The following is a 15,180-nucleotide window of genomic DNA, read 5'->3' on the forward strand; positions in this document are numbered from 1 at the left end:
ATTCGCGTTAACATGTGAATACTTGAATTATAAATTGTTGGTATGGAGGCAATTTGAATTTGTCCTCCTTTCTTATTTGCTCTAGAGGGCACATTCTACTGAAACTGAGAATAGAGAACTAACAAAACTATTAATTAGGCATTGATCGATCAGCTCACATCCATAAAGATGTTTGTATAGACATTTTGTGGGTTTTACAAAGTAAAAGGTTACACGAAATGTTCAGTGGGGTATTCATGCTCATATCCATTGTAGTCATAATACAATCTCTCTCCCTTAGATATATCTCTGTTTGCAATCAGTAGAACTCTACATTCACCATTTACATTGAACCTTGCGCACTTCAGGTTTTGCTTTTTCCTACCATCACTGCATAAAAAAAGACAGCCTCAAATCAAAAGGGGGAAAAAACAAGGAAAAGTATAAAATGAGGAATCTAGTCCTTCTGAAGTTTCTCAAACATCAGAGTATGACAAGAAATGAAGAGGTAAGAGCTTACGGTGTATGGTTGTTGATTCCATTTATGAAACGGGCAATGTTACTACGTTTGTCAGGACAAATGACGAGGCTTTTAGATGGGTTAGTAGCAGACAGTAATGTCATCATACTATCCCCATCATCCTGTTCACGGTTCCTTAAGTAATCTACATCCCCAGTATATTCTGTAATTATGGTCAAGTCCTTTATGAACCTATCAGCTTCCACAGTGAACCTGTGACCATGTATGAATCAATTGAGCTGTGCTCCTATCGAACAAAAGGAAAAAAAAAACATAGGATTATGCAGATTCACATACCCTTCTCGAGGATCAAACACAACCATAAGGGGAGGCCATTCCCCTCTCTCCATCATACTTCTGCACAAGTTTAAGGTTTCCACGTCCTCTTTTGGAAGAACCTAGAATGCAGATAACCAAAAGACTTCAGCATCACAGAAGAAATCAGACAAAAAGCCACCAGACAACCAGTGACTTGCATAAATTTTGGCATTGAAAAACTACAACCCTAAGTTAGGCAGAAAAGTATTTTCTAAATGCTCTTAACATGTATCCATCTAGTTTAAAGAATAAAGATTTTCAGTGAGTCATTGCTATCCGACGGTAGTATTTGGTCTGTGCATTTCTATAATTTGAAACTCCATTGCATCCAATAAAAACAATGGCATCCCCAAAAAATTTTGCACCAAGCAAGGATTATATTAGAACAAATGGCCAAGATTGATAACTAACACCCACTACATTCCTTTCCTTTTAAGAAAGATATAAGGACTTTCCACTTTACCTGCATTCCTCCATGCTCGAGAGATGCACAGTTTGCTGACCTTGGCGCCATCCCACGCATATATGTAAGCTCATTGCTGAAATCTGTACCTGTAGCCGTCAATGCTGTTGCCAGTGATGCCATTTGTTCCAACCGTCTTGCAGGATCTGCTGTCGGATTAAACGGCAAAAGCTTCCTTCTCTTTTTACTCAGTACTAAGCTACCAGCCCGTCTTCGTTTCTTTCTGTTTTCTGAAAAACAACGATGCAAGGAAAATTATTTCAATTGTGACCCAGAGAAACCTTAAACCAAGAAAAGGATGGTAGCAAACTCGAATCCCCAGTAGTATAACTTTCCTACCTAGGCTTAAATCCGTTTGAGAGTCCGCAGGTCTTTGGATGCGGAAAAAATCAACAATTTTGGTTTGCACAAGAGGGAAAGCTGCAAAGTAAGAGACCAGTAAGAGTAAGAACCACTAAAAAGATGAAGATCTACAACTAAACTTGATCTAAGTTGGTGACTAGCAACGAAAGAAATGTACAGGAAACTTAGAACCCAAAAACAAAACAAAAAAACAAAAAAAATCGGTTACATCTTTAGCACTATAAAGTTGGAAGGTTAATCAAGTTCTACCTCGAATAAATAAATAAATAAATAATGAAGTTCTTCCGTCCGCTCGGTAACAAACTAATCGCTTACTCGAACACAGAACATTAATCAGAACTTTAAAGGAGACACAAAATACGAAATGCGAGTTCCATTCCGCAATGCATGCAAGCAAATGAATAGAACAAAGCAGGTCTACTCGAGAGTCCAGATCAAATGAAATAAGTTAAAATCAAAGGGAAGAAAGAGAGATGATACATTTGAGTTTCTTGTGGTTGGAGCAAGTCGAGCAGAACCAGGATCCCTTGGGGACGGAAGCGAGGATGGGGGTAAGACAAAAGAGATGATACCCTCGATCGCATTTGTCGCAGAGGAGAAGCTCAGCCGGAGAGTCGCCGGAGCCGCATTTCTGACAGGAAATGTCGTCGTATTGGTCGTGATCTGATGCGGAGGAGGGTTTGGGAGCAAGAGTTCTCCGTTTGTGCATCATTTTTGGGGGAAATGGATTGGGATTGGGAAAATTGGCGCGATGTTGAGAGATGTAAGGAATGGGTATTTGAAGAATGAATTAGGGCATCTGGCGCGCTTTTTGGTTTCCCGGCAAAACTCCCCGCCATTACCTCACCCACACTTGTCTTCCTCTTCTCTCTCTTTCCTTCACCCCATGGGTTGGGCTATAACTCACTTTTGGGCCTCCTGGGCTCCAAATTCGGCCCAATACCTTCTCTCATGTTTACCTAAATACCCTATTTTCCCAACTTAGTTTTACAGATGTCCAAATATTTACAATTTTTACATAAATAGATTTCAGTTTCTATTTAGTTCACATTTACCCCTAATTATGGATTTTTTTTAAAAAAATTTACTTTATAACTATTTCCATAATTATATTATTTGGTACGTTTGTTACAATTGACTTTTTTTAATATGTATCTGATTCCCAAAGTGGCTACCATAACGGGAGGAGTGACAGTCAAATAAAATACCTAATTATTTCTTCCGTGGACAAGACACATACCTCCAAATCTTAAAAAGTAGCGAATCATTCCAGTTATAACCTTTTACCTTGTGCAAGAATCGTTTCTTTTTATGGGAGTTCAAATTAGGTGGTAGCATACCCCTAAAAATAATTCACATAGTTCGTTAACTTGTTAATTATGCCTTGAAGTAATTCTCCGTTCTAGTCTTGGATTCTATGTCACACCTAATCAATTGAAAGATAAAACAAAACATAAGTATAATAAAATAAGAGGTCTAAGTGAACCCCTTAAAAAAATTATCAATTTGTTTTCTTACAGGAATAAAAACAAAAAGGACTTGTTGATTATATATATATTATATATATATGTATATGTATATGTATATATGTATGTATATATATACACACTCTCACGCTTTATGTCTTTTTTTCAATATATTCTCGTCCGTGTCAATCGAGAAAAATGATTGAAATGACTATCGAGAAATCCCAATTTAATCCCCCCAAAAAAATCCCAATAAAAATAGCAAACTTTAAACTCCATTTTTTGAAGAAATTTTTTTTGTTTGAAAGCCAATCCAAACAAGATTTTCAGGTGGATTTCAACCAAAGTTGTTTTCATTCGAAATCTACCTACAAATTATGGTTCTACTCTCTTTCGAATTGAAATGGTTTTTGTTGTTTTTTTTTCTTCAAACCCTAGTTATTCGAACTAGTAATAAAAACACACAAAGAACCTTGAACTCAACGCTTCCAATTAACATATTAAATGAAAATAGACAAACAAAAACAAAACAAACAAAACATATTGTTAGGTGCAAATTTATATTTAAAATGGTCCATTGATTATTTTTAAAACGGTCCCTTGATTATTTTTAAAACGAGCTGTTGATTAATTTTTAAAATGATCCATTGATTAATTTTAAAACGGTCCGTTTCGATACTGAATGCCTATAAAAGGCGAGGCCTTCAGCAGTTCGTAAAACACAGAATTCATTTTCTTAATTCCCAACTTCATTTTTCTCTCCTCCTCCATCTTAGCTTTACGAGCAGTGAGTTTAGAAAGGGTGTACGTTCCGATCGGTAACGGTGCATTTTCGATTGATTTTCATTTAGTTGTTTTATTCAGGGGACGACGTGGTAATTTTCAGACAAGCTTGCACACTTTGGCAGAGCCGCGAAACGTCTTAAAGAGAGCGAGCTTCGTGACTCAGCCTATAACGAGTTTCTGTTTTGCAGATTTTGCTCTTTGCTTGACCGTCGTGCCTTGACGGTTTACAGTTTGTCATTCTAAGGGCCCTGCCGTTTCCAATAATTTTAAGACGTTTCCACATCATCAATGACCCTCAGTAGCAACAATGAGATATATGTGTTGGTTTTTTGGCCCTTAATCTCAAATTAATTAATTTTAATTAATTAATTAATCAATGTTTTGATGATATCAAACTCAATTTTTAATTACTAAAAATCTTAGTGTTTTAATATGTTCATAGCATAGAGCTCGGAACAACGATTCTAACACATCTTGAATCACTAAAATCGGAGCTAAAACGAAGATGATATGACCGAAACAAATCTATAGAGAAAATACCGTGGATGATGTGACATAACCAGACCATTTGCATGTAGACATGTGGCAACATATTGGTTGAATGGTGGATCATTAATTAACATATGATGGACTTTTGATTTTTGGATTGATTTAAAATTTAAAAAATTGAAATTAAAAATAAATTTAAAAGGAAAATAAGTTTAATATTATTTTATGTTTGTGTCTAATGGCTAGTTTTTTACACATGGTATGTTTTTTATTTTTGAATTGATTTGAAAAAGGAAAAAATTAAAAAGAAAATAAATTAAAAGGAAAATAAATTTAATATTATTTTATGTTTGTGTCTAACGGCTAGTTTTTGACACATGGTATGTTTTTTTTATCTTTTGGATTAATTTTAAAAAGAAAATGAATTTCAAAAGAAAAGGAATTTAATATTATATTTTGTTTGTATCTAACGACTAGTTTAGTTTAAAATCTTCCAATCATTGACTTTTCTTTTCTAAAATCCAATGGTCAAATTAATCGTGGTTTCTAAAAATTTCCATCTCTATATAAACCATCTTCCTCTCCAAATTTTACATTTCAATAATCCTCCAAAACTCAAAAGTTCCATTTTGCTCTCTCTAATTTCCCAATTTTTTTTCTTTTCATCTTATTCTTGAGAGAGTGTTATTGTATTGTGAGGATACACTTGTTGAGTGCTTAAACTTGTAAATCCACTCTAGTGAGAGTTGTATTGTGTTTCTTCAAAAATTCCAACATTTGTAACAGTTTGATCCTAAACCGTGGAAAGGATCAGGTTTGCTCTTGAACCCTAAAAGGAGTGATGGTGTAACGGTTGGGCTCTAATCCGTGGAAAGAGTCGGAAAGATTTTATTCAAATTCCCAAAGAGGCGCTTGGGGAGTGGAGTAGGTCGAGTTTGACCGAACACTATAAAAATTACGGTGTCTTCTTCTCTAACTCTTTCCTTTTTATTCTTGCAATTAATTTAAGCAATTTATTGTATGTTTTAGTTTGTTCTTATTTATTTGCTAAAATTTGATAGAATTAAATTATCATATTTTTTGTCATCTTATTTGTTGCATAATTTGAATTTTTCTTATTATTTATAAAAAGTGTATTAATTAGTTTAATTGGGTTAATTTAGAAAAAAAGTTTAATTAAACCCTATTCAGCCCCCCTCTAGGGTTGCCATATTGATCCAACAATCTGACCTCAACCATCCATTCCGGTTCGAAAGAGCGAACTTCAAGCGGTGGAAGCAAAAGATGTTGTTCTTTCTCACCGTTAAGAAAGTTGCCAAAGCTTGTATCAGTGCTAAGTCGATCGTCCCTTTAGAAGAACTAACTGAACAATAGATAAAAGAAGCTACTGACTGGGAGGAGAAAGACTTTCTATGTAAGAATTTCATTTTAAATGGTTTGACTGATGATCTGTATGACTACTACAATACAATGAAGACAACAAAGGAGGTATGGGATGCCCTATAAAAGAAATATGACACCGAGGAGGCCGGGTCGAAGAAATATGCGGTTAGCTGTTATCTCAAGTTCCAGATGACGGATGACAAATCCGTGGAGGCCCAATCCCATGAACTTCAGAAGATAGCCCACGAGATAATTAATGAAGGTATGCCTCTAAACAAACAATTCCAAGTTGCTGTTATTATTGATAAACTGCCCCTCTTGTGGAGGGACTTTAAGAACACTTTGAGGCATAAGACTAAGGAGTTTTCCTTGGAGAATCTTATAACCCGTCTAAGGATCGAGGAGGAAGCCCGAAAGGAGGACCAGAGAGAGGAGGTGAACGCAATACCTAGGAAACCCACCTCTGCCATGGTAAAACCTGACCAAAAATCTAAGGGGACAAAGAGGAAATGTCAGAATTGTGGCTCCAGCAACTAGAACTAACAGAAAAAACAGAAACCCCTTTCAGGAGAAACGGTATAGTTCCTCTGCTTTAATTGTAATAAACCTGGGCACATGGCTAGGAACTATAGGAACAGGTGTCGTCCTGCTGGTCAGGCGAACCTGACAAAAGAACCGTTAGTTGCCATGATCATAGAAGAAAATGTGATCGGTGGTTGTGAAGGGTGGTGGATAGACACTGGCGCGATGCACCATGTCTATCACGACCTTAGTCTATTTACAACTTATACTGAAACTAAGGATAAAAATATTCTGTTGGGAGATCACCACTCCACGAAAGTTACTGGAACCGGCGAGGTGGAATTGAAGTTTACCTCTAGGAAAACCCTCACGTTGAAGGACGTTCTACACACTCCGGAGATACGAAAGAATTTGGTTTCGGGCTATCTTCTCAACAAAGCTGGGTTTACTTAAACTATAGGGGCAGACCTATATACCCTTCCCAAAAATAATGTATTTGTAAGGAAAGGGTATGCAATTGAGGGAATGTTCAAATTAAATCTAGACCTTAATAAAATGAAATCTTTTGTGTATATGCTATGTTCTATGAATATTTGGCATGCTAGACTCTGTCATGTGAATAAGAATTTAATTAGTAACATGATAGACTGAAAATGATACCTAAATTATCCACGAATGATTTTGATAAATGCAAGTATTGTAATCAGGCTAAAATTGTTAAAACTCTGCATAAATCTGTACTTAGGAATTCTGAGCCTCTAAATTTGATTAATTCTGATGTCTGTGAATTTGATGGCATATTGACTAGGAACAGTAAAAGATATTTCATTACTTTTATTGACGACTGCTCTAATTTTACTTTTGTATACCTGTTGAAAAACAAAAGTGATGCTTTTGATGCCTTCAAACTTTTTATTTCTGAAATAGAGAATTAGTTTAATAGAAAAGTTAAAAGACTTCATAGTGATAGAGGAACCGAGTACGACTTGGATAGTTTTAATGAATTCTTTAATTCACATGGAATAATACACGAAAATACCACACCTTATTCTCCTGAAATGAACGGAAAAGTCGAAAGAAAAAATAGAACTTTAGCTGAGCTAGTAGTTGCTATTTTACTTAGTTCAGGAGCCGCGTCTTATTGGTGGGGTGAATTTATCCTTACCGTGTGTTATGTCCTAAATAGAATCCCGAAATCTAAAAATAAAACTTCACCTTACGAAATTCTCAAGAATAAGAAACCAAACTTGTCATACTTTAGAACATGGGGTTGCTAGTCTTTGTAAGGATTCCTGACCCAAAAAGGAGAAAGTTGGCTAGTAGAGCTTACGAGTGTGTCTTTATAGGTTATGCCTTAAATAGTAAAGCCTACAGGTTCTGTGATCTAGTGAACTAAGTGCTTATTGAGTCAAATGATGCCGACTTCTTTGAAGATAGGTTTCCCTTTAAATCAAGGAATAGTGGGGGCTCTGGTTCAAGTGGTATAACCCTAGTTAGAAATCCTAACTCTAGAGAGGAAACTTAGACCTGATGGGACTGTCGACAAATTTAAAGCCAGTTTAGTAGTGAAGGGCTTTAGACAGAGAGAAAACGTAGATTTCTTTGACACCTTCTCCCCTGTCACTAGAATTACCTCTATCCGTGTCCTGTCCTCTCTCGCTACCCTTTATAACCTCATAATATATCAGATGGATGTAGAAACCGCTTTCTTAAACGGTGAACTTGAAGAAGAGATTTACATAGAACAACCTGAGGGTTTTGTTGTCCATGGTCAAGAAAATAAGGTGTGTAAATTAGACAAATCTCTCTATGGACTAAAACAAGTACCTAAGCAATGGTATGAAAAATTTGACAACCTTATTCTATCTAAAGGTTTCAAGGTCAATAAAATGACAAATGCATCTACCATAAGTTTGATAATTACCACTGCACTATCTTGTGTCTATATATAGATGATTTATTGATCTTTGGGTAGAACTTGCACGTCATAAATGATGTAAAATCAATATTGAGTGTGAACTTCGACATGAAAGACTTAGAAGAAGCTAGTGTAATCTTAGGCATAAAAGTAAATATGTCTGAAAAGGGAATTTCTTTGGATCAATCTCACTATATAGAAAAAATTCTAAAGAAATATAATTACTTTGAGTGTAAACCAGCTTGTACTCCTTATGACCCCAGTGTCAAGTTGTTCAAGAACACTGGTGACAGTATTAATCAATCTAAGTATGTGAGCATCATAAGCAGTCTTACATACGCTACCGATTGCACTAGGACTGACATAGCTTATGCTGTAGGACTACTTTGCAGGTTTACAAGCAGACCTAGTAAAGAGCATTGGAATGCTATAGAAAGGGTCATGAGATACTTAAGAAAACCCAAAACCTAGGATTACATTATCAAAAGTTTCCGTTGTCCTGGAAGGTTCAGCGATGCTAATTGGAACTCTCTTTCGGATGATTCAAAGGCTACAAGTGGCTATGTCTTTAATATAGCTGGCGGAATTGTCTCTTGGAAATCCAAGAAATAGACTATTTTAGCCCAATCTACGATGGAGTCAGAAATGATAGCACTAGGACAACTAGTGAAGAAGCAGGCTGGCTTAGAAGTCTGCTATCAGAGATTCCCTTATGGGAAAAGCCGTTACCAGCCATATTGATCCATTGCGATAGTACTGCATCAATCGCAAAAGTTTAGAACTGTTACTACAACGAAAAGATACGTCAAATACGTCGTAAGCACAGTACCATTAGAAAGTTTCTCACTACTGGTGCAGTTAGAGTGGATCACATACGAACTGATGAAAATTTGGCAGATCCTTTGACAAAAGGACTAACTAGAGAAATGTTTTTCAGAACCTCAGAAAGGATGGAACTCATGCCTATTGAAAAATGAATTATAGTGAGGAAAACCCAACCTGTAGACTAAAGATCCCAAGAAACAAGTTCAACGGGTAATAACTGATCACAAGTGATATATAGTGAATCATGCTAAACCAAACACAGAGTTCCAATCTTATGACTTAAAAGTCTGAGCATGATATCCTGAAGCGTAAGAAAGGTTGAACTCAGTTCTTAATGAGATCTATACTTGATGACAAGTGGGGTATCCAGCTACAAGAGTACCCTTGATAGACTCACCTGTGTGAATGTGGAAGTGAGGGCCGTTTCCTATGGAGTTTATAGGCAAACTCTTTAGAGCATTCACTAAATTGGGATTCACGTGCTAGGCCTTAAAAGCACAGGCTTTTGTACTACACCCTAATGACACTCTGTATGAGATGCTGTTAGAGATAGAGTTCAAAACCAAGGGTTACTCTAGTATATTCTGAATCATCTACACTATGTAAAGGTTGAAGTCATAAGACACCTTTGCTTATGCACAGTGTTGATAGACTGAATCTGCTCGATGAAATCTTTCCTCTCTTCTCGTTTTGTTTAAATTTCCAAGTGGGGGATTTTCGGGTACAAATTTATATTTAAAACGGTCCATTGATTATATTTAAAACGATCCATTGATTATTTTTAAAACGGTCCGTTGATTATTTTGAAAATGGTCCGTTGATTAATTTTTAAAATGGTCCGTTGATTAATTTTAAAACAGTTTGTTTCGATACTGAAGGCCTATAAAAGGTGAGGCCTTCAGCAGTTTGTAAAACATAAAATTCATTTTCTTAATTCCCAACTTCATTTCCTTTCCTCCTCCATCTTAGCTTTCCGAGTAGTGAGTTTAGAAAAGGTGTATGTTCCAATCGGTAACAGTGCATTTTTTATCAGTTTTCATTTGGCTGTTTTATCCTGGGGATGATGTGACAATTTTCAGACCTGCTTACACACTTGGGCAAAGCCGTGAAACGTCTTAAAGAGAGCGATCTCCGCGACTCAGCCTATAACAAGTTTTTGTTTTGCAGGTTTTGCTCTTCGCTTGACCGCCGTGCCTTGATGGTTTATAGTTCGTCGTTCTGAGGGCCCTGTCATTTCCAACCCATATTAACCCACCAATCTAGGAAAGAGTATTATGAATATTATAATAATAAATAGATGCTCATTACTTAGTGTCCCAAAGCCATGTGTCACCCTTCATGTTGTCCACGTGCCTTATAATTATTCATGCATGGTGTCTATGTAAGTTCACATCTTACTTGTCACTTTGCTTATAAATAGTGGTATTTGGTGGATCTTAAAATCACACACATATTGAGCAAACTCCATACAAATTGGAGAAAATTGAGAAATTTGAGAATTTTCTCATATCTTATTTTGTCAATTTGTTTTATTTTATTTATTTATATTATGTTTTATTTATTTAATATTTATTTATTTTAATATTATATTATATTTTATTATTATCCGTGTTCCCGTTGTGCTTCTCAAATTCACAACGTGTTATCAGCACGAGCTCCTGTCGTTTTTCCCGCTAAAGGTAGGTCCTAGAAGTATGTCGGTTTTTCTCAATTCGTTATAATTAATAAATCTAATGTTATATTGCATATTCAATATCTATTAAATTTCTAACATAAGTACAATATTTTATGATAGTGTTGTCATGAAAAATCTCACGAAATTAGAATTTACTGTCCTTGATATTAACAACAATAATTATTTATCATGGGTGCTTGATGCCGAAATCCATCTGGATGCTATGAATCTTGGGGAGACTATTAAAGAAAAGTATCTTAATTCTTACAATAAAAGATCCTCATATCTTGTCGAAAATTTTGAAAAAGAGGTATGCTCATAAAAAAAACAATTATTCTTCCTAAAGCTCGTTATGAGTGGATGCATTTGAGGCTACAAGATTTCAAATCAATAAGTGATCACAAATCCGCATTATTTAAAATCAGTTCGAAATTGTTATTATGCGGAGAGAAAATTATTGTTTCTGATATGTTAGAGAATACATTTTTTTACATTTCATGTCTCGAATATGCTCCTGCAGCAACAATATCGAAAGAAAGGTTTTAAACAGTATTCTGAACTAATTTCATGTCTTCTCGTGGCCGAACAAAATAACGAGTTATTGATGAAAAATCATGAATCTCAACCAATCGGAACGTCACCATTCCCTGAAGTGAATACCGTGGAATTTAATAATAATCGTGGTTGAGGTCGTGACCATGGCAGAGGAAGAAATAATTATTATTTTTGTGGTGGTCGTTTTAATCATTCAAATTTCAAAAGAACCATACAAAATGATGATCACAAAGTAAAAGCTCCACAAGATAAAAGTTCAAAGAGTGTTAAAAATAAATGCTTCCAATGTGGAATGAATGGGCTTGGTCATGTACCTGTTATACGTCAAAACACTTAATAGACCTCTATCAAGCCTCCCTGAAGGAAAAAGAGAAAAACGTGGAAGAAAATTTTGCATACCAGAATAATAACATATTTGACCCATCCCACATGACAAATTTGGATGTGGTGGACTTCTTTGAATCTTCTGAAGAGAAGATTGACACAGTTGGTGGCACATCAAGTGTTTCTTTTGATTTTGAGAATATCTAGACTTAATGTATTGTTTTCTTTTATCTTATATTTTAAGTGTTTTTCTTCTTATTGTAATTATTTTTTTTAATGAAAAAACATGAATCATTTTCATATGTTGGGTGTTTAAAAAATGAACAAAGAAGATCTATATTTGGCAGACAATGCAACTACACATAAAATACTTACAAGTAAAAAATATTTTTCCAAACTGACAATGTTGGAAGCAAAAGTTAATATGATATCAGGTTTTGCAAACTTGATCAAAGGTTTTGGAAAAACAAATATTATTTTTCCTAGAGGAACAAAATTTACAATTGACAATGCATTATTCTCAAGTCAATCAAAGAGAAATCTTCTAAGTTTTAAAGATATACGTTGCAATGATTATCATAATGAGACTGATAGTAAGAAGAATATGGAATATCTATATATCATATCCACTGTCTCAAATGAAAAATGTATATTGAAATAGCTGCTTGCCTTATCTTTTGGATTATATAATAATCATATATGAGTAATTGAAACATATGCAACAATGAGCCTGAAGTTCATGAATCCAGACATATTTACAATTTGGCATGACCAATTGAGTTATCCAGGATCTATAATGGTGAGAAGAATTATTGAGAATTCAAATGGACATCCATTGAAGAGCCAGAAGATTCTTCAATCTAATGAATTATCACGTGATGCTTGCTCTCAAGGAAAATTGATAATTAGACCATCACCATTTAAAGTGGGGACTGAATCACCTGCATTTTTAGAATGAATTCATGTGATATATGTGGACCCATTAACCCACCAAATGGACCATTTAGATATATTATGGTATTAATAAATGCATCCAGCAGATGGTCACACGTATGCTTATTATCAAGTTGAAATGTTCATTATCCAAAGTATCATATGACCCTTTATCCTCAAATTTCTCCCATTGAATGTTCATTAATGAAGTATCATATGAAGTACATCATATACCCTAAGTACCTCCCACTCAAAGTATCTTCACGTTTCTCCCTTTATGTTCACACCATGAGATCTATCCTCGGCCTCGAGGCACCCTGGGATTGTCCCCTTAAAGGATGGTGTTTGGGTAGGTCAATACCAAGGTGAATAGAGAGAATGTTCATATTAAATGGGAGCGGGACGTGCGACAACAAATCCCACAGTCTTTCTCATTAGGTAAGATAACGTTTTTGTGCATCGCCTCGAGGCACCCTGGGAGTGTCCCCCTATAGGATGACAGTTTTGCACGACTCTTTATCTGATCTCCTATATAGGATAAGGTCGCTTTAGTCTTTTGTCCTAATCTCCCTTTTCCCTGTGGGCGCATTAGGGTAGGATTCTAGGGCCAAAAATGAGGGGTTACACTTACGTGAAATTGTTAAAGGTTAACAGTTCTGGACCGAAAAATGGTGACTGTTAGTGTCAATTACAAGAATTGTTTCAGGCTAATGGTTGAGAGTGTCTCATCCCAGTGAAAGGGCATCTGATCACCCTACCGGTGACGTTTATCCTTCCTCATTGGGGCATCATTGTGAAATAGATGTCTTTTCACTTAGGGTACATGGAAACTATTTTGCTAAAACAAAAAATTGGTGTTAAAAGTGGTATTGCATAGACTCATTAAGTTTGTTCTGTGTTCAGCGACGTAGAAATGGCTACAACCACGTTAGCTCTATTAAGCACCGATAAATTGACTGGTGAGAATTATGCTAGTTGAAAACACACGATTACTATAATTTTGATCATCGATGACCTAAGGTTTGTCCTTACAGAGGAGTGTCCTCCTATTCCACCTCAGAACGCCACTGACACGGGCGAACGAGAAGGCCCGGGCTTACATCTTGGCCAATCTTAACGACATTTTGGCAAGAAGCATGAGCCTATGGTCACAGCGTGTGAGATCATGGAGTCCCTATGGGGAATGCTCGGACAATCGTCTGGATAGCTCAAACATGAAGCACTCAAATGCATCTTCAACTCTGAAATAGAGGAAGGCACATCTGTTCGTGAACATGTTTTGAACATGATGGTCCACTTCAATGTGGTGGAGATGAATGGGTCATGCATTGATGAGGACAACCAAGTTAGCATAATTCTACACTCATTGCCAGATAACTTCCTGCACTTTTCAGTAATGCGATACTGAACAAAGTAGACTATACCCTTACAACTCTCCTCAATGTTGCAGGCATTTCAATACTTGCTGAAAAGTAAGGAGGAAAATGTTGGTGAGGCAAATGTTGCTTCATCATCAAAGAAGTTCCATCGGGGTTTGACCTTAGGGACTAAGTCTGCGCCTTCTACTTCTAACACTTCCAAGTGGAAGAAAAAGAAGGGTGGTAAGGGGAAGGGGAAGGCACATGCTAACCCATAGCCTGTCGCCCAACGGGGTACGCGACCAGCGCCGGTTGACAAAGGAAAGTGTTTCCATTGCAACCAGGATGGGCACTGGAAATGGAATTGTCCTTGCTGGATAAAGGAGAAGAAGAAGGCTAAGGCCAAGGCAAAACAAGGTAAATATGATTTACTAATTTTGAAAACTTGTTTAGTAGAGAATGATGATTCTGTCTGGATTATTGACTCTGGAGCCACTAATCATGTTTGTTCTTCTTTTCAGGGGATTAGATCCTGGTGGCAACTTAATTCTTTTGAGATGACAGTACGAGTAGGCACCGGGCACGTCGTCTTAGCTGTGGAAGTGGGAGGACTCCAGTTGACTTTACAGAAGAAGTTTATCATTTTGAATGATGTGTATGAAGTTCCCGAGTTAAAACAGAACTTAATTTCTGTAAAGTGTTTGATACAATGTAAATATACTCTTCATTTTGAATTGAATAAAATGTTTATTCTTAAAGATGGAGTTGAGATTTGTTCAGCAAAACTGGAAAATAATTTGTATATGCTAAGGCCGTTAGCAACAAATTCCCTCCATAACATAGAGATGTTTAAAATCGTCGTAACTCAAAATAAATGACTTAAGGTTTCTCCTAAGGAAAATTCCCATCTTTGGCACCTTGGATTAGGGCACATCAATCTCAATAGGATTGAGAGGTTGATGAAGAATGAACTTCTAAGCGAGTTAGAGGAAAATTTTTTACCGGTGTGTGAATCATGCCTTGAAGGCAAGATGGCTAAAAGACCTTTTACTGGAAAAGGTTATCGAGCCAAAGAGCCTCTAAAGTTAGTGCATTCGGACCTTTATGGTTCGATAAATGTGCAAGCCAAGGGAGGCTATAAGTATTTCATCACTTTTACTGATGATTACTCTTGGTATGGGTATGTTTATTTGATGCGATGGAAGTCTGAATCCTTTGAAAAGTTCAGGGAGTTTAAGGCTGAAGTTGAAAATGCATTGGATAAATAGATTAAAACACTTCGATTGGATCGGGATGGAGAGTT

At 36.2% G+C, this 15,180-nt stretch overlaps 1 protein-coding gene across 1 annotated transcript; it reads right to left on the reverse strand.

Moving 5' to 3' along the window:
* On the reverse strand, positions 1-2,493 carry LOC120067963 (histone-lysine N-methyltransferase ATXR6). The gene is made up of 6 exons (XM_039019622.1): positions 2,124-2,493; positions 1,620-1,700; positions 1,281-1,510; positions 797-897; positions 500-712; positions 1-369 (listed from the first exon to the last, which is right to left on the reverse strand). The coding sequence occupies exons 1-6, from the start codon at positions 2,353-2,355 to the stop codon at positions 210-212; spliced, it is 1,017 nt and encodes a 338-aa protein (XP_038875550.1). The 5' UTR covers positions 2,356-2,493; the 3' UTR covers positions 1-209.
* Positions 2,494-15,180: the final 12,687 nt, after the last annotated feature.

Source organism: Benincasa hispida, chromosome 12 (genome assembly GCF_009727055.1).
Source record: "Benincasa hispida cultivar B227 chromosome 12, ASM972705v1, whole genome shotgun sequence".
In the NCBI taxonomy this organism is placed as follows: Eukaryota; Viridiplantae; Streptophyta; class Magnoliopsida; order Cucurbitales; family Cucurbitaceae; genus Benincasa; species Benincasa hispida.

What these genes read in the sequence shown, in the direction of transcription:
- LOC120067963 (XM_039019622.1), bottom strand. Translation starts at nt 2,355, where the DNA reads ATGATGCACAAACGGAGAACTCTTGCTCCCAAACCCTCCTCCGCATCA. An exon ending in TCAAACGGATTTAAGCCTAG is followed by an intron (nt 1,511 to 1,619) that starts GTAGGAAAGTTA and finishes GTTGTTTTTCAG; the next exon opens with AAAACAGAAAGAAACGAAGA. An exon ending in GTGTTTGATCCTCGAGAAGG is followed by an intron (nt 713 to 796) that starts GTATGTGAATCT and finishes ACATGGTCACAG; the next exon opens with GTTCACTGTGGAAGCTGATA.